This window comes from Bidens hawaiensis, unplaced genomic scaffold (assembly GCF_021521415.1).
Source record: "Bidens hawaiensis isolate Kalapana, Puna unplaced genomic scaffold, B.hawaiensis_p1.1 tig00039000_1, whole genome shotgun sequence".
Classification (NCBI taxonomy): domain Eukaryota; kingdom Viridiplantae; phylum Streptophyta; class Magnoliopsida; order Asterales; family Asteraceae; genus Bidens; species Bidens hawaiensis.
In genome coordinates, this window is record NW_027496847.1 from 121025 (window position 1) to 144534 (window position 23510).

General features: G+C 34.7%; 2 protein-coding genes and 1 pseudogene across 6 annotated transcripts; 1 reads left to right on the forward strand and 2 right to left on the reverse strand.

Annotated features, from left to right (window-relative positions):
• Nucleotides 1–1950: 1950 nt before the first annotated feature.
• Nucleotides 1951–3286, forward strand: LOC143590799 (F-box protein CPR1-like; annotated as a pseudogene).
• Nucleotides 3287–6289: 3003 nt separating this feature from the next.
• On the reverse strand, nucleotides 6290–10520 carry LOC143590795 (eukaryotic translation initiation factor 2 subunit alpha homolog). 3 transcript variants are annotated; one of them, XM_077071163.1, is made up of 7 exons: nucleotides 9922–10516; nucleotides 8435–8491; nucleotides 8263–8349; nucleotides 8023–8169; nucleotides 7824–7928; nucleotides 7624–7722; nucleotides 6290–6638 (listed from the first exon to the last, which is right to left on the reverse strand). In XM_077071163.1, exons 1-7 carry the CDS (start codon nucleotides 10303–10305, stop codon nucleotides 6492–6494), a joined length of 1026 nt encoding a protein of 341 aa, XP_076927278.1. In that variant the 5' UTR covers nucleotides 10306–10516; the 3' UTR covers nucleotides 6290–6491. The 3 variants fall into 3 exon arrangements, with proteins under 3 accessions (XP_076927278.1, XP_076927277.1, XP_076927276.1); XM_077071162.1 differs by lacking the exon at nucleotides 6290–6638 and having other exon boundaries at nucleotides 7237–7722; nucleotides 9922–10307; nucleotides 10338–10520; XM_077071161.1 differs by lacking the exon at nucleotides 6290–6638 and having other exon boundaries at nucleotides 7381–7722; nucleotides 9922–10518.
• A 9692-nt stretch (nucleotides 10521–20212) lies between these two features.
• On the reverse strand, nucleotides 20213–22324 carry LOC143590800 (large ribosomal subunit protein eL30). Of its 3 annotated transcripts, none has more exons than XM_077071168.1 (6): nucleotides 22230–22324; nucleotides 21786–21814; nucleotides 21598–21703; nucleotides 21367–21468; nucleotides 20550–20618; nucleotides 20213–20464 (listed from the first exon to the last, which is right to left on the reverse strand). In XM_077071168.1, the coding sequence occupies exons 2-6, from the start codon at nucleotides 21804–21806 to the stop codon at nucleotides 20424–20426; spliced, it is 339 nt and encodes a 112-aa protein (XP_076927283.1). In that variant the 5' UTR covers nucleotides 21807–21814; nucleotides 22230–22324; the 3' UTR covers nucleotides 20213–20423. The 3 variants fall into 3 exon arrangements, with proteins under 3 accessions (XP_076927283.1, XP_076927281.1, XP_076927282.1); XM_077071166.1 differs by having other exon boundaries at nucleotides 20219–20464; nucleotides 21786–21827; nucleotides 22230–22291; XM_077071167.1 differs by having other exon boundaries at nucleotides 20219–20464; nucleotides 21786–21827; nucleotides 22226–22266.
• Nucleotides 22325–23510: the final 1186 nt, after the last annotated feature.

The window sequence follows — 23510 nt, forward strand, 5'->3', positions numbered from 1 at the left end:
CAATCAGTGGAAACCCTAGCACTATAAATACATCATAACGTACACAGTTACAGACACATTGATTCACATTGAAGCATATTCAATCACACAATCATACAGAGTAACATACAGTATTCAGCATTTTAAGCAATACTTTCCAAATTCCCTTACTCTCACATTATCATCTTCTCCTACATATACTTATTCTCACGCCGGAGGGTTACCCCAAAGAGGACCCCTCTGTCCCTTTCTGAGGGGTAAGTAACGGCGCTGTTCGTTTTGTAGGTGGAAGAACACAGATCCAGAAGAACCATCGGTGAAATAGTATAATCACACCCGAGGAAAGTAGATCTGCTACCAGTGAGTAGATCCACGTTTCTTCACCCATAGATTGCAATGTCTTAATAGTTGATGAGGGTTGAGTTATAACAAGAAGATTAGTTTTTCTAAGAAGGATAGGAAATAATCTTGTCCATTCATTTTAAAATTGAATAATTGAGATTAGATTAGAGAGATCATCAAGTGTAAAACAAGGATAATGGCATAATAGGGATAACACATTTGTTGACTTTCATTCTCCACATGCAAGGCACATGTCAAATACCCCATCATTATAAAACGCCCATAACTTTTTTATACGACATTTTTTTTTCAAAACAATTTCACCATAATAACGAGTGTGTTTTTATCTTTTATATGAGTACCATATTGCTATATAAAAATAAAAAAAAATCGTGGGTTTTTTTCAAAGTGTGTTTTACCAAAATTGTGTTTTACAAAATTGTGTTATACAATTGTGTTTTATTGTTTCATTAGTGTTTTTTGCATTGTGGTTTTTACATTGTGCTATTTAATTGTGTTTTACATTGTGTTTTTGTCATTGTGTTTTTATTTTCATAGTGTTTTTCCATTTTGTTTTTTACATTGTCTTTTTCATAATGTTTTATTTTCCGGCGAAATTTTCGAAGACTTTTCCGGCAAGGTGGTGGCGGTGGGTGGTGGTTGTAGGAGATGAGTGAAAATTTAAGTGGATTTTAATTAAGTGGGTTTTAATTAAGTGGGTTTTTGAAATTAAATTAAGTGGGTTTCAATATTAAGGTAGTAGACTAAAATACTCTCCTTCCTAGCCTTCTTAGGAGAATCAAACTTCTTATTTGTTCTTTTCTCTAATTGATGATATCACATATTCACATATACTTGAATAATTTTATGTGTTTGAAACTTAAAAAAAAGGTTCAACAGAAACCAGGGAAAATGAGAAGAAAAGATGGTATTTGGTTTTTTACATTAATTAGGCTTCAAAACAGGTTGGTTTGGACATTCTTAAAGGCATAACCTGCTCATTGGTATGTTAACTAGTATCATGTGGATAACACTATAAGTTAAGGTTTTTACAATTTATAGACTTGTAATAGTCAGATAATTCTAGACGTTGTTCTTGGTTCACATTGGAAAACTCCATATATTTTCCATACTATTTTGAATAAGTAATGCGTATGATGATCTTATTTGAATTTCATTCTCATCTGATCTAGACAAAAAATTACTTTAGGGAAAAAAACCACTATGTCTATTCTTATGATATTGTAGCCATAAGCTCAATATAAAAGTAATTTTAGAGGGCGTATAAGTTAGCCGTTCTCAAAAAGATATAAAACACAACTAGTAGGATAAATTTGTTAAAATTATGTATGTTATCCTCCACATATTATTATAAATATAGATACGTACGAGGACTAGTAATTTATACCATGTTTAAAACTTATAATATAGTTTCTGTTTCAAATTTGAATAACCCAACAATTGTGTTATAAATCCATCCTAGTAGAATTTGCCCAACACCGGCCCATACTTAATACTTTTTGATATATACATAAATTACGTAATAAAGTAACCCTAGAAATCCATACTCATTTTTTTATATATATCACGTACGTAAACCCTAGAAAGAATTCCATAATTTAAATCAAAATGTCAGACATCATCGATGAAATCCACCTGGAAATCATGAAGCGGCTTCCTGTCAAATCGTTGATTCGATTTCGATCGGTCTCCAAAGCATGGAAGTCTCACATCAACAGCTCTGATTTTATTGTTAAGCACTCACGCACACAGTCGCAACATCATCTACTTGTAAAGTATCGAGATACTGTAGTTAAATATTATCATGAAATTCGTGACGACGCATATGTTTCAATTGTTGATGATGATACTTTTCCAAAACAGAAAGTTTTTTGGTGGGTTCCTCTATAAGTTAAGATGCTTGAATGTCCTAAGGTAATCGGCACTTCCCACGGTTTAATGTGTTTGTGTGACCGCGAAAGGGACTTGGTTTTCCTTTGGAATATTTCAATTTGAAAAGTTGTTGGTGTTGTTGTGCCGCCTAATAAAAATAAATACATATATGAAACCGTTTTAGGTTTTGGGGTTTGTCGTGAGACCAATGACCCTAAGATTGTCAAGATTACATTTCATGATGATAATTATGATGATGATGATGATGATCCCGACCAAATGAGAAAGGATAAGAAAAGTGTATATCACTTCCCTCCTAAGGTTGAGGTTTTCACATTAAGCACGGGGCTTGGAGAAGTTCGTATGGCAATCTCCCACGTGAATCAATTCGATTTTGTACTTATGGTGACGGGGTAGCTATAGATGGAGTTTATTATTGGCTTGCTACTGATAGGATTTCCGTGGATGATAACTGGATTATTATTTCATTTGATATGGCAAGTGAAGAGTTTAGAGAAGTAACCCTTCCAGATGGATTAAGACGCGTTTCCATGTCTAAGCTAGGGGAGTCTCTTGTTGTAGTTGGTCGAAATAAACACGCTATTAATTTATGTTACGATGTATGGATGATGGGGGATAGAGTTCAACAATCGTTTACAAGGCTATTCACTTTTACACCAAAAGAGGACGCTTTAGTAATAGGATTTCGGAAGAGCGGTGAGCCTATAATTAATGTTCCAGAAAGATTTAAAAATGAACTTGTTGTTTACGATCCCTACTCAAAATGCGTCAATGATCTTGGGATTGAGAGATCACCTTGTTCATTTGGAGTGTATGACTACATGGAGACACTATTTCTGCTTGATAAGCCACGTTTTTATGGTTTTTAGTGACATCTGAAAGTTGAGAGTTAAGAACAAAAGGCTTTTAAAGCATACATGCAAGGTATAGAGATTTGACGCGCAGCTCAAGTTTCAAGATGATTTGGTTTCATAACGAACATCATTTTATATTTGGTATGCCATTCAATTCGTCACCCCATGTTTCTGGAACTGAGTTTCAAATTTCATTTTAACCTCACTCTGTTGCTTATCATCCTTAGAACTCCGTAAATCTGATTTTCAATCTGTTTACTACTTTTACTATTTGGAAATTTGATTAATCTTATATTGTATTCAAGAATTAAATAGCCACTAAAGCTAGCTTTTGTAGATTGTGTATTCTGTAATGGCTCATATTAGAAGTTGCTAAATGGCTATTTGGCTCAGGTCATAATGAAAATCAAGCAAGATCATCATACGCGTTATTTATTCAAAATAATATTTAGAAGTATGGAGTTTCCCTATCTAGAATTATTCACAAACATTCCCTAAGAACATGGTTTTAACTTTTAATTATACAGCGCAACCGATTTCGGGTTCCACATGAAATATTAACCTGTGCTCTTTTTCATATTTTTTAGCAATACACCCATCTCCTTTTTTTTATGTTGTAATATTAATGGTTATTTGATTGAACAGCGTAACTTGTTTGTGGATTTCCCAATGAACCATAATCGAAAGAAATGTACGAATGCTGTTTTTGCAAAAAGAAAAGTATTTTTCAAATAACTATTATTTTGGTAATGCATAGTAAGGAGTGAGCGGTTTACATAAGTCGTTCTGGTTAAAGAGCGTTATGATTAAAGTTGTGAAGACATTAGGTTTCTTAATGACACAGAACAGAATACATAAATCTCAAATAAAAATGATTTAATATGATTAGAATCAAAACAGGTTCTGATCAAAATAGTTTTGGGTGATTATATATAAAATGGTCTGCATACACATAAAAATGGTAAAATATTTTTTATAATTAACCTTTCATTAGTCAATAGTCATGATTAATTACCAATTAAAAATGAGAATCCCGAGGCACCGAAGTGACAACTTTATTATCTTTTGCGTGGGAAAGGTAAAATCTTAGAGTTGTCGATGATGTTAATCATGAATCTGCATCCAAATCATAATGGTACAGGATTAATTGTAAAAAATAGGTACCTAAAGGCACGCATTTATTGAATGAATTGGTAAGAGTTGTAGAAAATATGTTTTTTGAAACAGTCAAAACAGGGGATCATTGTGGTTAAACTGGTAATATTTTCTGCTGGTAAGATTTAGAATTGAGTTTTGCATATTGTGTCCAACTATATATAAACTCTCAAACGCATTCTGCTCACTTTATCCAGCTGTTGACTTTGACTACCAAACAGAATTGACTCTCATATATTCATATTCCAAATCATTTGACTTTTGAGAATACTTTTCAATTTCAGCATCCAATTTGTGATCCTTAAAATGTCATCTAACCTTCAATATATATAGCAATTCAGACCTGATATTTGAACCAATTGTTGGTAGTGAGCTGTTGACTTTTTGCATCAAGATTTGCTGCCCATCTGTTGACTTAGACTTGCATTTGATTCATGCTATCATTTGACAGTTGACCTTCCATTCTCTGCTCCCATTTACTTTTTTCAAAAACAAACAAGAATCTTCTTAGCTTATCATTTAGTTTAAAACTCCAACATTCAGCAGCATATTTTGTTTTAATATTACGCTTAAGCATGGCAAAACGGGCGGGCACACTGGGTTTCGGTTAGACCGGGTTGGGTTGTAAAAAAGGTCGGGTCAGTCAGTACGGACCCCACTTTAAGAAATACTACTACATGGGTAATTTGGTAATTTGAAATTTTCAATTAATAAGTGTAGTTCTTGCGACAAGAGAAAAATTTTGTCATTTACTGGGATTTGTGGAATGTATTGCCTTAGATGTCAATAACATGTTATAGGCGTTTTGGATTAGAGAAAAAACTTCACAGTTAAGCATGTTTGACTGGAAGCAATCCATGATGGTAATCTCTTGAAAAGGTCCCAATCAGACAATTCGAAAAAAGATGTTGATTTCGGTGGACAACGGATAATATTGATTCTATTAGAGATCGGATATTACATATTGTGTTATTAACTTTGTAAAAAGTCATTTACTGTTTGAAAAAAATAAGCTATTCCAGTGAGTTATGATACATAGACATAATATTGCATTGAAATTACATTTAGGGAGACTAGAACATAAAATCAAAAAATACGAGAAGGAAATCACTAGGTTATTTGAGTCAAAACATAAAATGAAAGAGGTTACTTTTGGGTTGATATTTTAGGTTGTCACTGTTAGTATGTGATTTATGTGAAAGTTCCATTTTGTATAGATAGAGATATTAGTGACATAAATTAACAAAGTAATCGGTTCACATCTATATACATTCTATTAAAATTTCTTTAAACAAGTAAAAGAAATCAAACTCGAGCTTCAATCCTCTTATTTCTTTTTAAGTTTGCTTTCGTCATCCTTAAGGTCACAATAAGCCATCAGAGCAAAAGAAATACATTGCCATAGGACTAGAAGGTCAAACTCGAGCTTCAATCCTCTTATTAACAATATAAAAGTTTGAAATTTTGTTTGAATCTTTATTTAAAGCCCTAAATTAATTATTATGATATATGTTTTGATATACTGAATTTTCAATACATTCTCAATGGTTTATTTTACTTAGGATTGGATACAAAACGCCAATAACCCATCCATTCAATTTCGCCTTTTGGTTAAAAGGTGCACAAATCAGGTATTTACAGACCATAACCCAGACTAGAACCGGAACCGGGTAAAAACCGGCTCCTGCTTTAGTTGGATATTTGACCGGGTTTTCTGAGTTTCAGGTCAGGTCAGGTCGGGTTTTGACCGGGTATTTCCGATTTTGGTTCCGGTGGGTGGGGGACGGTTTCAGTTCCGGGTATGGCTCTGGGGAGAATTCCTATATCATGTCATACCCACAGGTCGAGTACGAGTAGAACTTGGTCCTCGTTTGCGTCCGGAATCGGGTATTTTGTGCACCTCTACAGTCGGTATACACATTTTGTAAATTTAGCTTCAAATATTACAAAATATTATTACAATGATTTGTAATAATCTTTCCAAAAACCCTCACATCAACAAATTAGAGCAGCATCAGCAGGTGCATTCAAAGAAGGAAATAAGTCTGAAGGAGGTCCAAAACAATAGTTGACCAAATGGCAAATTAGTTATAATTTGCATGACGACATAACATGTCATGCCTCACAGGTTTCTATTCAACTACTTGTTTGAAAAATAAAATATAAAATAAATTACTGCCGGTTAGTAAACAAATTATATAAGAAAAACAAGCCTGTCTCAAAAAAAAGTTATTGTTTCTCTCTTGTTTAGACTTGATGTTGCTTGTCCAAATCAATGTCTCCCATTCCTGTATCTTCTTCCTCTTCACTGTCGTTGTCTCCTTCGACTTCTTCGTTTGCTTGACTTAGCTTCGCCATTCGTTCAGCCAACAATATATCCTCACGTTCACTCACCTGAATCAACGAATAATGTCAATTATAATTATTTTTTTTATACATCACTTGTTTTAGAAACGTGTTTTAAATCAGATTTCATAAGGGCTTTTAAATTCTTTTTAGTTTTTGTTTTCTAGGTAAAATGTTTTGTAACGAGGGTTCATAAAACCTCAAACGGACTGACATCCACCCAATGGACACTTTAAAATACAGATTTTGAATAGTAATGCACAAAATTAGGCCTGTAAACGAACTGCACATTTAGTGAACTGTCTGTGACCCTTTAGGCAGAAAGTTCGTTTATTTGATAAATGAACGAACATGAACACATGTGTCATTCATTTATTCAAGCTTGTGAACATTCGTTCATTTATGTTCGTCAGTTTATGTTTGTTTTTAAGTTAAATTTTTTAGGTCTGTAACAACATACTCTAGTTTTATGACTGTCCATTACAATTTAGTCTAGTTTAATAAAATGTTAGGCTCAACGGATTTATGTAAAATTTACTTTTAGTTGATGTTCGCTCAGTTACATAAATGAACACAAACATGAACAAGAAAACCCCAATCATTTAATTGTCTGTGTTCCAACGTTTGTTCGATTGAAGATAAACAAACAAACACAAACATGCTATATACTTGATAATTCAGTTCCTTTACAGACCTACACAAAAAGTGATATCTGACCAACACTTTTTTCATATACCATTTTTTCCAACAATGACAGCATAACTTACTTAGTTGTTCTTGTGATTGGTAAGAAAACGAAAGTACATTACCAATAAAAGCAATGAATACATAAAAAAATACACCTAAAAGCACAAGTTACTTTGAAAACCACCCGAAAAAGAATGCATGCACAGTTTTTTATCGTATTGTAGTTGTGATTGGTGAAAAAATAATATATAATGCTATCATTGGTGATGCAAGTGTGAAAAAAGTGACGTGTGATCGCCCCGTGAAAAAATAATATTAGCAATGAAAAGTTAAAGCTGAGACTGACCGCTCTTGGTGGCTCCTTTACTGTAAGTTTACCCTTGTGAAGCTCTATTTCTTCTGTACAAGCAGCAATTGCTTTTGTAAGAACCGAAATCCCTTGCTCCTAAAAACAATACAATACCATCATTTAAGGCATATATAAATAATAGCCAGTTAGCTACACAACAAAGAATAAAATATAAAAAATAGAAACACTTTGGTTACCTTATCAAGAGTTTGAGTGATAAGAACATAAGATGGAGGAGCAACCAACTTAATCTTAACAGGACAATCTTGATTCCCAGCAGCTTCCGCCTTCCGCATTGCTGACTATAATAATAAATATATATACAATATCATTTGCTGACTGTGTGTAAATCATACAACCATAACTAACTGAAAGAAAAATGCTTAAATAAAACACCTGAATGTGAAGAACTCCATCAAACTGAAAGCATTTCATCTCAATATCCGCCCGAATCTTTAAAGGCTGTGGAGTCATCCTTCTTCTAATGTTCTTTACTAATGCATCTTTGACTTCCTCGGTCAAAGCAGGAACCACTTTTGTAACCTAATAATAATGAGAAGAACAAATGTGTTGATTATTGGTCCGTATAAATGATCAAAAGAATGATTTAGATCTCTAAAGAGCATGCAAAGCTACCTCAACTCCATCAGGGCCAGTTTCTTTAACTTCACGGGTAAGTGAACTAAGAATGGAATCAGGATCGTTCACAACCAACTTAAATGCCTGAAACCAATTAGCAGAAAAATGAGATGTATAGTGATTATTAAAAAGTACAAATAATTACTGCAGCAGTGTCGTTTCAACACACCTCAAATGCATGACCATACTTCCGGTACAAGGGCCAACCAACATGAATATATAGATCCTGTCAGTGTAAAGATCACAAAACAAAATCAAATTACATGAGTTAACATATATCAAAACATTTCAGTAAAATAATACACTCTTTAAAGGAAGATCCTGTACTTAATATACATGTGTGTAATCATGCATATAATTAAAGTGTTGACCCCTGCTTCTACATAACAAAAGAATAAAAAAGATGGTGCATTGACTCTATAGAGTGGTTTATCGATAAGCAGATTATGCAAGTAAAACAAAAATTCAATGTCACCCGAAATAAAAAGAATATTTCCCCTAATGGTTTCATCAACAAGGGTTTGATATAGTAATGGCAAATATTTCATACCATCTGCCCAACACCTAAATAAAACCTACAAGTTACTCGCGTCTTATTGTTTTAACAGGTTAGAGGCGACGCGATTAAGACAAGTATCAAGCATGAAAACGAACCGTTGAACACTTGGCATAAGTGGTTTGAGCGTGGCAGTTATATGTTTTACGTATCAAGAAGGAGAAATAATGAACCTTAGCCTCTTTAACTTTAATTATTTTAAAAAAAAGTATAAAATTGCATAGTGTACCTTTTTACTAAACGAATCTTATCGTGTCTAAACAAGTACCCAATTTGCCAGCCCTAAGTGCCCCTCAACTCAAAGTTTACACATATTCGGTCTCCATAAACAACAATCAACATCAAAATGTTTCTAACGAAGCAACGTATACGGTATATCATTACACATTAAAATATTTAGGTACTTACATTCAAAACTAAATACAAAATTTCACAAATTCAATAACATTTAATAATCGGTACATTCAATTTTAATGATTAAGCTTTGGTTATTACGGTTGTCTTGGTTTTTTTGTAACTTCGGTTCGAGATTTACTAAAGTTCAAAACTTTCTAACAAAGCAACATATATCAGTACACATTAAAACATTTAGGTACCTACATTCAAAATTAAATATAGAATTCACAAATTCAATAACATTTAGTCATCAGTATAATCAGTAGACTCAGTTTTAATGATTAAGCTTCGGTAATTAGGCCATGGGTAGTAGCGGTGCTACATTAGGAGGCGATTTTTGACACGTGGCACCACGTCAACATGGGGCGCTTTTCATTTAAGGGTATAGTGGTTTGTAGCCCAAAATCACCCAATAATAATATAATATTATTATCTTTTCAAATTGAACGGCGACAAATACATGCCCCCCCCAACACCAAAATCGCCCAAGGGGCGGTGTGGAGGACGACACTGGGCGATTTTCACCCTAAATTGCCCCACTACACATGAGCTTACGGTTTTCTTGGTTTTTGTCATATCGGTTCGGTTTTTCCGATTTTTCCTAAAGTTCAAAACCGAACCATCGGTTTCTAATTCGGTTTTGTTTTTCGGTTTCATACACACCCCTATGAAAACGCAACCCGATACACATTTAGTAACATTACCTCAAGATCAATGTGCATAGTCTCTGCGACATGTCGCATAATGGAGTGCACAAGCTTACTCTTATTAAACCTATCTTCACAAATCTGGATATCCTCTTCAGACACCCTCCTCTTACTAAGATTCACATACCCTTTCTCTTCATCCACATGCAGCACCATCACAGGCTCCGTACGCCCCACCTTAATCAAGCTGTTGATACTCCTGATACGACGTCGTGAGAGCTCAGACAGCAGAATCATACCCTCGATGTTGTTGTACTCCAGTAACGACACGTAGGCGCACATCTCGCCGATGCTTTTGACTTGAATCATGACGGCCATGTCCACGTCAGGAAACCGGGCTTCGTACATACGGCAGTCGAGATTTGGGGGGTTTGAAGCCATGGCTGAGATGGGTTTGGTTGGAAAACGTTAACTGGAGATGGGTTTGGTCGGAAACTGTGAATCGGAGATGGGTTTGATTGGAATTGAATTGAAAGGATTGATTGATTGTGTGAAGATAATTAGGGTTTTGTAAAGGGTTTGTTTGTTTGTTTGGGTTCGGGTGTTGGGCCGTCTGCTACGGATATAGGTTTGTTTGGATGGTATCGGATTCGGGTTAAGACTTAAAAATTTGAAGATTAGAGTAGTTTAAATTAATTTTTTTTTAGTGTTTTTGTATGTGAAAATCTCGATCGTCTCTTTTAAAATTAGTGTTAAGTCCCGAAGTCGCCCCACATAACAATAATTTCGGGGTTCGCCACTGAGCATAAATAGTTTTTTTGATCACGTTTTACACCTTTCAGTTATATGGATGTATAGTTTATAATATATGAACTTATAGCATATGTATACAAGTACATAGGGTATTTTGAAACGATAGAGTGTGGAATGATAGAAAGGAAAGGGGTGTGATTAGTGTCGAAGCCTTAATCAAAGACAGAGTTTTCTTACTTTTTCTACTTTGATTTTCAAGCGAGATTTTTCAAACAAAAAAAAAGGTAACTACCATCCTAAGGGTTATTGGTTTATGTTTACATATCAATGATTCTTGTACATGTTACAATTCAAGTACGTTCATTTACTTTTGGAAACGTATGAAAATTAGGAAAAGGAACAACTGAAAGTGAAACTAATGTTGACTTGAAGAGCCAAGAAGAAATTGTGTGTTTGATTTTAAATTGTTCTAGCATGGTCCTTGTGTGATTTAAATTGGCTTTTTACAAGTACACATGAGGCATTAAGAGGTAATGAGTTAAGACATGGGCTAAACAAGTGGATGTCCAAAAATGTTCAGGTCCTAACGTGCCTTACAAGTGTAGGCTACGCTAATTCGTCATGGCCTACGTCGGGTTTGTTTTTCCTAAAGTTTTGCTTAGTGTTTGAACTTCAAATTAACTTTGAATACTTGCATAGTTAATACTAAATAATGTGTTGTGTGAGTGCCTATGTATAGGTAAAAAAAAACCTATGTACATGTGTTTGTGAAGCTGAACAAAGATTCAAACCGTTACATGTGTTTGTAAAACTTGGTTTGTAAGAAACTTAATGTATGCGATGTGAATGATGGGTTAAATGTGGTGTTTTAATTAGAAATTATATACATAAGTGTTTTGACAATATTTTAATCTAAAATAACAGAAAGGACAAAGTGTTTGGGCCCAATTGCCGTTTTTTTAACTCAAAATGTGTTACAGAAATCAATATGCTACACTTCTCCTTCCAAAGTCGTCTTTTTTAGGCATTGTACATTTATACCCCACACCATAACTTTGGATATAGCAATGGTTTAAGATCCCATCTCGACGTTGTAGTATAACCAACATATTTAATATTTGGCACCACAAATATCCCGTTAACCATTTTATTCTAGTCTTCTCACTACTCCATCTCACCAGTATACACATCCGCGGGGATAAGTATACTCTTCATTAGGTTTCTTGATCAACGAATTAAATAACGCATCCTCAAAAACTCCTTCATAGATAAACTCACTTTAACATCATGTATAGTTCCCTTTAAAGTGGTGGTATGTGGTGGACTAGCGCCAAGGCTCTCACCAATGTTGTCATCCAATCAAAAATTTATGCCTTGCAGACTTCTTGACTTCTATGATACTTATATGCAAGGGCCGCTTCCTAACCCGAACTTTTAAAACATCCATAAAACCAAAATGTTGAAATTTTCAATCATCGCTATTTTTCACACGCAAGATGATATTTTATAAGTACATCTTTTTCATGTATAGTTTCTTTTCTTCTATATTTCACACACAATAAGATACTTTACTAGTACATCTTTTTAATGTGAAGTTTATTTTGTTCTAGGCTTTATAGAGTGCAGAGGGCTACATTCCTTAAAATGGTAATTGACATACTCTACATAAAACATAAGTTGCAATTAATCCTTAATAGGCAAACAAGTGACGATCTAAAACTTCATTTGACATGATGCATTAATACCCATCATTCCCACATGTAACATGTGTTAAAAAAAGAAGTAAAGAAAAAGAAAGAAAGAAAGAAAGAAAGAAATTGTTGCATGTAGCTAAGGTTATAGGGATGCCACAACGTCGCATGTGGGTCACTCATATGCCACATACCATGTTGGTGAGCTCTTCAACCCTGTGTTGGGGGGCAGTCTCAGCCATAATAAACAAGTGACTGTTACGTTTAACACAAGCGGATCAAAATCAAAGAACACCAACACATCGACACACGGTTTGCTCAACGAGCGTTTTCTGTTTATTATTTCAACTAACGAATGAAAGAAAACAAGAACTCAATACTTGAAAAATAAAAAACTAAAGGGTTTATATAACACCCCCTACAATCAGACTCCTAATCAAATACGTACTGAGAATTCAAAATTCAAACTAAACAAACTAATTAAAAAAACTAATAAGATAACTTAACTAAACTTATTCTCCAAGTTAACACAATTATCCCTTGGACTTTATGATCTCCTCCAAACCGCCCCTTCGAGATCAACCGAACCACCCTTTGATGTTGTAAACTTTATCAGTGACAACCCTAGAGAGTATATATCACCCATACACGAATGCCCACTATGGACGAGGCGCAATATGAGCATTTTGATTGTGCCATTTGCACTTTGGTAACCAGTCGTATTACATGATGGAGTGTGGCTGCTGCTAGAGGTGTTCAAAAAAACCGGTTACGGAACCGGTTTGGCCGGTTCAACCGGAAACCGGTTTTTTTAAAACCGGTTTTTTTAAAAACCGGTTTGACCGGTTTACGTAACCGGTTTACGTATCGGTTATACGTTTTGGAGCCAAAACCGGTTTTATAACCGGTTTTTTTTATAACCGGTTTTTTTTAATAACCGGTTATTAAAAAACCGGTTAACCGGTTTTTAAAATAACCGGTTTATTACCGTTATAAAAAAAAACCGGTTAACCGGTTTTTTAATAACCGGTTAACCGGTTAAACCGGTTTTCGAACGTTACCAAACGGCTTTATAGCCGTTTTTTTTTTTTTTTTGACCGTTTTTTAGCCGTTTTTTTTTTGTTTTTTTACCATTTTACCCCCACAAACATCTATATATAGTTTAGGTTGGGTATTGGTTAGATCACACTTGATTATACAACTCCAAACGCTCTAAACGTTTATTTCATACGCGATTATACAACTCCAAACGCTCTTCTTTCGTAGTCGTTTATTTCATACTCGAGTATACCACTCTTAATTCGTAGTCGATTATCATGGCCTCCCAAAGTGCTGCTTCATCGGTCAACATGGGTGCCTCGAACACGGGAGAAACCGTCGTTCGGGTCATCCCCACGAAACGAAACCAAGATATTTGGCAACATTTCGACCTATGCGAAATGTCTAACGGAACCCAAAAAGCTAGATGCAAACATTGTTTGAAGTTTTATAACAAAGAAGCAAACTCCAGTTTAAGAGCTCATGTAGAAAAGCCCTCTTGCAAGGTCTTGAAGGACGAATCCGGAAGTAGTTCGCAGCCGGAGATGACGAATCAAGGAACGGTGTTTACGTACGACCTTGAAGCGGTACGTCAACAGTTTGGCAACTTTGTGATTCAACAATCACTTCCTTTCAACCACTTCGACAACCCTCAATTCACGGAGATGATGCAAAAGTATGTTCAACCACGCTACCAACACGTAAGTCGTTCGACCCTTAGAAGAGATTGTCTTAAAGCATGGAAAAACGCTAAATCCGAACTAATTTCATACTTTTCAAACTTACAAACTGGTGTGAACTTAACAACGGATGTGTGGTCGGTACCTAATGGTTCGCCCGACTCATACATTTGTGTGACGGCTCATTGGGTTGACCCCCGGTCGTGGCAAATGATGAAACGAACCGTTGCGTTTCAATTGTTTGATTACCCGCACACGGGTAGAAATATTTTTAAACTCTTGGATAAAGTCATTCGACAATACAAGATTGAAGATAAAATCTTTTCAATATCGTTTGATAACGCGTCCAACAATACGGCCGCGGTTGGCCATTTAAAATTAAAGTATAAACCTATCTGTGATGGAGCGTTTTTTCATAGCCGATGCATTGCACATATTATCAACTTGGCCGTGCAAGATGGGTTAAACGTGATCGAAACGCAAAGAAACAATTTTAAAAGAATGTTACGAGATGTTTTTAGCAACAATTCAACATTTTCAAGATACAAAAAATTTTGTGAAGAAGCTAACTGTCAATGGTTGGGGCCTAATTGGGATTGTCCAACAAGATGGAACTCGACTTGTGAAATGTTTGAGAAAGCCATCCAACAAAAACAATCGTTAATTGCGTTTCATCAAATTTTGTCAAATAGGGGTAAATGTGCACCGTACGATCCTAGAAACTGGTTATTGATTGAGATCGTTACGGAGGTTCTTCAAATTTTTAAATCTTGCACAACTAGTTTATCCGGGGTTTACTATCCAACAAGCCCCATTGCTTTACCAAAAATTGCTGTCATGTGCACAAAGTTGACTGAAATTCATTGTAGGGGTGCACCTTATTTTGATATGGGTGCAAAAATGAAAGAAAAATTTAGAAAATATTTTCAACAACTACCCGCTGTTTTGACCTGTGCGGCTGCGTTAAACCCTTGCATCAATGTTGGTGGTGTTGAAGCTTTAATAGAAAAAATTTGTGATGAGCTAGAGTTAAACGACGATCAAAACCCCCATTATAACCAAACTTTAAAGAATGCTTTCAACACCACCTTGGCAAACATGTATGATGTTTACCTTACAAAACACGGGTCGTCTTCCCAAATTCATGACTCGTTAAGAGCTGTTGCCCAATCCCAATCCCAAACCGACCTTGAAATGGGGATGTACTACATGATTTGGGAAGACGCCGGTAAACGTCAAAGGGTAAACACCCCAAGCAGTGAACTTGGAAGGTATGGTGGTACCAACTTTGTGAAACACATGACTCCGGATGAATTTAGAAGTCTTGATATGCTGGCTTGGTGGAGAGGTAAGGAGGATGAGTTTCCGATCCTCGCCGCCATGGCCAAAGATTTACTAACGGTCCAAGCTTCCACGGTAGCTTCGGAGTCTGCTTTTTCTGTTTCTGGCAGGGTTATATCGATTAGGAGGACTCGACTCACTCCACCAGCTGTAGAGATGTCGATTTGCTACAAGGATTACTTGGACTCTTTAGATAGGGCACAATATCAACGCTCACTCGAGGGGGAAATGGAGTATGAGGCGGCCTTGTATGAAGACGAGGTCAATCAAGGACACACTCAACCAATGACCGATGAAGAAGCCGCGTACGACGATTACCTAAGGAATAGCTCGGGATCGGGTAGCGAAGAAAATGAGTAACAAACATCAACTTGTTAATGTAATCGTGTCTAAGCATTCTTTAATGTTTGTATTTTTGAGTTACGAATATGCGATAACGATTTAATGTTTGTATTTTTAATGTAAAAGCTATAAATGAAAGTTATGTGTTTTTAATCTTCCAAGCAAAGAATGCTAACAACGAAACCCTAAACCCTAAACCCTAAAGCAAAAAAAAAAAAAAAAAAAAAAAAAAAAAAAAAAAAAAAACCGGTTAACCGGTTAGACCGGTTATTAAAAACCGGTTGTAAAAAAACCGGTTTAATAACCGGTTCTAACCGGTTTCTAAACCGGTCCAAACCGGTTTGGCCGGTTTGAGTTTTCATTGACAAAAACCGGTTAATAACCGGTCCGGTTATTAACCGAACCGGTTTTTTTCTGGATAAAAAAAACCGGTCCGGTTAATAACCGAACCGGTTTTTTCAAAAAAACCGATTTGTGCACCTCTAGCTGCTGCTAGTCACTTGTTTCACTTGATCGTTGTTGTTGCTCGTGTGTTGTCGCCAGGGTCGTCTCAGACTAGGGGTGGCAAAACAAACCCAATGGATTGTTTTGGGTTAATATGGATAAAATTCAAAACTGAAATGAGCAGGATGGATCAAAAGAAATTTTGCAAGAAGATCAAGATGAGTTGGGAAAATTCTAGTGACTTTTGATCATAGGTTAAAATTAGTTTATTTATGGGGTTAAAATGGACCAAAAAAAGCTCCATCCAATTTTATTTCAAACAAAACCCACGAAACAAATAGAAACCGAGAAATCGAAACAAAAAACATTTAAACAGAACATATATCGAAGTCGGGAAAAAAAAAAGCAAAACCAAACCGGAAAAAACACTAACATGAACCAAGACAAAACCAGGTTGTTTTATTAATGAACGAGGACGACGTAGGAAACATTTTAGTTATTTTACTTTTTTGCGTTTTTTTTATATTTTGATTTATCATTATTTTATTCATTTTTTGAAGGGTTTTTAAACCCCTTTGTATTTTAATCTTTATTTGGGTCTAAGATGAGTTAACTTTGTTCATCTTGACTCATACCCATCATAACCCTCTAGTTTAAAAACGCATCCTAACCCAAACTCATTTTGACCCATCACCCAATTCGACCCATTCATATTGCCACCTCTATCGCAGACCCTATACTAGCTCGGTCGCCGTCTAGAGCACGATCTCAAGGACGACATGGAATTAATAAAAAGTTATATATATCTACTTGTTCTAATAAAAAAATGAGACACGTGTCACTTGAAGATTCATTCGTAGCCTAAATTTCTCGCTCAAACTATTATTGTAATTTTAATGAAATAAGTGAACTTGACTGATAAGAAACCAATAAAAGCCCCAAAAATCTAAACAAGTTCATTATACATTATACAATCTAATATATGTTTTATTGGGCCATTTTGAGATGAAATTTTTTTATATGAAAGCATTTAGTACTTGTCTTGTGCATTCAAAATTTCAGAGACGGTTGGTTAATGCTGCTCATTTAATGTCAAGTAGTACAAACTAATATCAAAATATGAGAGTTTAGATCGAAAACATGAATCTACGTACATAAAATTAACTTTGTTTATTACAAATTTAGATCTAGATACGGATTTCGGTTCTTTTAACCAAATAACCTAAAATTTGCATATGACAAATGTTTTAACAATAAAATCTAACTTTAAAAAGAATGAAACCAATAAGCAATTACCTTGAAACTTGGACCCCAAGTATATAATATCAATTTTGCTTTGTATGTAGCCGAAATTATTTTCTCACAAAACGCGTCATATATATCTCAAACACAACCATTCACATATCCATATCTTCCCATTCCTTAAATAAAACCACCCACCATAATAAAACAAATAATCTCTCATCACAAACACAAACACAAACACAAACACAAACACAAACACAAACACAAACACAAAACAAACCACAACAACAATGTTAAACGAAACAAGAGCAGATGCGCCCCACGGGATACTATTCGAAATAGTGGTGGCATTGTTATTCGCAATCCCAATGCTCCTAGGCGACAGCGGCAGCGGCAGCGAAGCATTAACCGAGTTCATATCCGAGCTTTTGAGTCCCATAGGCCTGTTACTCCTTCCCATTGTTCTCCTACTAGTCATCCAATTCCTCTCATCCAGTAATTTCGTCTCGGGCATGTTCTCCACCGAACCGAACTCGATTCATCGTGCAAGTGGATCTCCTGTTGGTGTTGCACTTGTTCTTGTTCTTGTTTTGGTTCTTTTGTATACTAAGGTTTCAATGTTCGGTGGTGGTGAAGATTCAGAGGAGTAGTTTGTGGACCCTACCGGTGGCTTAGTTCGTTATAGTGATGTTTCTTTTTTTGTGATTATTAGTTTTTGAATTTTTTTGAAATAATCGCTGTATGTCGGTGCATTATTAGGAGGTATTATATTTCACTTTTAACACCCTATTTCAACGTGTTAGGTTGATACTTGAATATGTGTATAGTTTTAATGATATAAATGAAGGTTTTTATGATTACCAATTACCAGAGAATCATAGGACTATACCATGTAATGAAAAAAAATGCAAAAATTACAAAATTAACGGTAACTTTTTTTTTTTCAAACTCTTTTCATATCTTATAGATAATTATAAATTTGATACGATTTGGTTGTTGATATTCTCTTATCTTAAGATGCGTCAAAAAGCAGAAAAGTAAAAGTAAACATAATAAGTTTACAAGGTTTTTGCACACTTTTGTTAATTCGTTGATAACAATCACCTTCCCTAATTTAGACACGAGTTATTTACGCGTTAATAAAAGTTTATTTGCTAATCTCCAAGGCCATGTATATTTAGATATATCTTGTGATCCTCTTGGTTTAGGTTCTAGGAGATTTCTATATATTTTGCTACTTTATGATCTGTAAACACATCAATCAATTTATGCTAGATAATTGCATAATGTTTGTAATGCAAAATCTTAGTTACACACATAAAATAAAACATAATGAAATAATTACCTATAGATTAAGACTAGAGGATACAGGTGCCGAATTGATATAACTCATCAAAACATAAAACACACAATTTTTGGAATGAACTCTCCAATGTTATTGATCCAGATGAATAACTCAAAAACTAAATCAAGCTCTCATAATCCTACCATAAATTCTTTCAATTACAACTAGAAACGAAACAAATTTATTAATAAAATTCTTTCTCTATCTAGTAAATAAAATAGATAAACATCTCTAAATCTCTAATTGCAATAATTAGGTAATTAATTAAATAGATCCAATAGCTCGATCACGCCCCACCTTCCCGACCCATAGCTCGGATTCGAGAATTAACTCCAACAAAGGATCGATGGCTTCACGGGGTTGTATTTTATAAATCTTAGGTAGTGTTTGGAATGAAGTAATGAGAGGTGGAATGAAATGACTCATTTCAAAGGAATGAAAGAAAACATGTTTGGTTACCATTCATTAATGGAATGAATCATTCCTAAGGAATGCAAACCCTTCCATATATACCATTTTTCATTCCTTAGCAAAAGGTGGTTTTTTCTTTCATTCCTTCTAGGAATGAAATGAAAAATGATCAATAATAATAATAATAATTAATAATAAAAATAATTATTATTTTTGTTATTATTATTACTCCTACTATTATTATTGCTATTTATCATCATCATTATTATTTTATTATAGTATAAATTTTATTAAATTATAGTTGTTATTATACTTTTATTACTATATCGCATTATCTTATAACCGTTTTATTAATTGATAAAAAATATTATGATTGAATAGTAGACTATTTAATTTAAAAAAATTAATAAAGTGATGATTCATTTCATTTCTATGTGGTAACCAAACAAGACAATAGAATAGTAATAATTCATTTCATTCCTTTGTTCATTCCATTCCTTTGTCCATTTCATTCCCTCGTTCATTCCATTACCTCATACCAAACAGACCCTTATAATTTTTATTTTATCAAACTCGGGCATACCATATATTATAAGTAATAAAAATACAAAGAATTGCAGAACCCACCATGGTGGCGTGACATTTTCCACGGTGACGAGGGTTTTGACTTTTGTGTTGGTCAAACATTGGCTATGCACCACTAAAGTCAACTAGTCGCACATGTCCATTTATTAATAGTAGAATCTCATGTTCAATTTTGTAGCGATTGAACACGTAGTTTAAAATTTAAATAGGAATTACTTTTCGCTAAGTTATTGTTTATAAACGGTATTAATAAGTTCACTTTTATTCTAGTTTAGATAATCAAAAAGCTGTTTTCAACAATCTACAAGTTTTTTAGTTTGTCAAGTAATTCAACTTTACTTGCTATCTACTTGAAAATGACCTCCCTATACAAGAAATCTTAAGCTTTACAAATGTTTATTTATTTGGTATGAAAAACAGATACTAGAACAAAACCATGGGCAACATTAAAAGAAGTCAGGCAGATTTTTTTTTTAATAACCAACTTTTGATTTTGTCAAATTGGGCATGCAAATGATGGAAGTCATTAGATGATATTAAACCAACAAGGTACAAAACCGAATGCAAAGCAAGCGCACTATGACAAGAAAAACATCACGGGAAATAAAAGAGTAATAATATATTTAGCCAAAACTTGAAAGACAAAAGATTAAGAATAACATGAAGATAAAAGAAATACATCTTTCACTGATCTCCTGGCAGGCTCTTGATGATATCAGAATCACCTACAACAGACAAAAACCAAAACAAATTAATAATTAAATGATAAAACATAATCTTTTAAGAAAAACACAACCTTAGATACAATACCTGCATCAATGATACTTAGGCATGACACACGGAAATATTTTCCACAAGCGGTTCCAAGATCAACATTATCTAATCATAAATTTAAGAAAACAGAATTAGCCCAAACAATAAAAGAAAAAAACAGATGAAAGAATAACACGTGTTTTGGGCTTTAATGACAATTTAGTATACCTATAATGAACCGAACAAACTAAACGAGAAAAGTTTTCTTGTTTTGTGTTCTTTTATTAAGGAAAATGAGCGTTGTCATGTTCGTTTGTCAACAATATTAATGAACGGGTCATAAACATAAAAGAATAGACATAACTAAACATAGATGAACAGACACTTCTGAGCTAAAACCAATAAAAAGCAAATGTGAACACTAATGTTTTGTGCCTAAAAAGTTACAAAGAGCTACACTGTGTGAGTCAAAAAAATTTAAATGAGTTTTATTCACAAATGCAAATCACCAAACCTTAACAAACGGAAAAATGAACAAAGTGATAAAGAACGTGTTCGTCCCTCCAAACAGTTCATTGAAGGTTCTAAAACAACTTGTCTTAAAGAAGCATAAACAAACTTCGCACAAAACGGTTCACAAACATTCCACATAAGCGCTTATAAGGGTTCAAAGCTTATACTGGGTTTTAGTTGCATCGCTAAACACCGACTATTCTATTAAGTTTTTTTATTATATTGGTGTTAGGTGAGACAACATAATAAAGTTTACGTGCCTGTATTATATTTTTTCTTATTTTCCCTAAAGTTACAGTCTTTGTGCCTATAGTCAAATATCAAAAGAAAAAAATGTAAAAACTAATAATTAAGAACTTACTTCCATTGTAATGGTGAACGCCGACCTTGGCAAGCATAGCATAGTACTCAATCTCAGATTTCCTTAAAGGCGGGCAGTTGTTGGAAATGATAATCAATTTACCTAAAATACCATAATTGATACAACAAATAAGTCAAATAATGCTACACAGCAATCTCAATGCGGCAACAATTCATTAGACTCAAAACTATTAATTTCAAAAAAAAATAATTAAGTAAATCTTAAATCTACCTTTGGAACTCCTTAGTGACTCGAGCACAGTCTTGTAACCAAGAGTGTACTTTCCACTCTTCATTACAAGAGCCAATCTGTTGTTGATACTCTCATGAGTCTTCTTCTGCAAGAGTTTAAATAATAAACACGATTTAACAAATCAATTATCAAAAACACAAAACAATGGAGTATAAAAGCACACATACCGTCTTCTTTCCGGCAACCATTGTAGCTCCTTAATAAGTCAACTACAAATTCAGCATAAATACAAAATTACAACAACAATAAGACCATTAGAAAACTATCATCAGTGCAATAATAACAATTTGCAAACATTCAAGGTATGTGTGTAAATAGTTTTCAGTAAGCAAGGGTATGAGCTAGCAATAACAGAAAATGTAGCAAACTAACTGTCAATGTAACAAACTATGTGTATAACAGTACTACAACTCATCCAAATAGAAAATTGCAAATTTCAACAAGAATTAAATAACAAACTAAATCAATATGTAATTAGGTCACGTTGGAAAACAGATGCAACTATTTAGAGAATAAGCAACACAATTGAGCTAAATCTAATGATAAGATGCTCGAATACACAGAAAATGGAGACAGATTAGATAAACCCTAGAGAATGAAAACATACCTACCTGCAACAGTTGGTCCGGCGCGATTCAGTCGAGGTGGCGGAGGAAGTAAAACCCTAATTCTGATTCATCAGTTTTATACTTGATAATACACAGGCTTGGGCAGACAAAAGAGGGCTGGGCTTATGCTCGATGAGTCTAATGGGCTTTCACTAAAAGTTTATAAAGCTACTTTTTTTTATATGGCAACCCGTAATGGGGCGATTAAACGGGCAAGAAGAAGGGGAACACCGCCCGCCCCCCCTCGTGATATGTGGGCGAAAAGGGGCAGGGGTGGGGTTTTCTTGTCGCCGTTCTTCCTTTTCTTTTTATTATTGTATTGTTTGTGTTTTATATATGTGTGTGTGTGTGTATTTGGCCACCACACCATTACACCCCCAAAAACAAATTCCTACCCTTTGTTGACTGGGCGCCACGTGTCGCAATTTGCCCCAATTTGTAGCCCCTTCACTACGCATAGCCTAACATAAAACACAGTCTAGTCGTAGGTGCACAAATCAGGTATTTTCATGAACAGGATAGAAACGACTGTCGGGTATGATCAACAAATGTTAAGAACCGGGTCAGGTAGGAACCGGTTCCGGGTATAGTCGATTTTTTATCATGTTTTGACAGGTCGGTCCGGGTAGAGATGGATCCAGTTATGGCAGGTCTAGGTCCAAGTATGATTTTTCTAAAGAATTGAAACCTTGTTCGAACCCCCGGTTCAGTTTCAGAATCGAGATTTTTCCCCACCTCTAACACACACGTCTCTTATCCATTTGGTATTTAGAGAAGTTATTGATTAATTTCCGGATGAAGCATACACATTTTATTAAGTGCATAATTGTTTGTGCAAAGAAGTTATCAAAAATAAATGACAGAATTACAAATTTTCTCTTTTAAAAAAAGTCAAATTACGCTTCGTGTCCTTTTTTAAGTTTCTTTGCAGGCGGTGTCTTTTAAACATTTTTTTCCTACATGTTATATCCTTTACGCTAACTTGGTTAGAAAAACTCAGTTAAATACCCTCACGTGAGGCGCGTGTGAGGGCATATTTGTCTTTTCATCTGTACCTGCAACTACAAATTTATAACATCTTTCCCTCCTTTCTCTCTTCTTTCTCTCTCTACGCCACCACCATTTTTTTCTTTCTCTCTCTCTCTCTCTTCATAATATCCGCTTCAACAATAAACACCCCCTTATATTGCGAGACCATTTCAGATTCCGGTCATAATAATCATTAAAGTTATTAATTCCAACAACACCGTCACCTCGTTTCTTCAACGCAAGCGCCACGTGTGA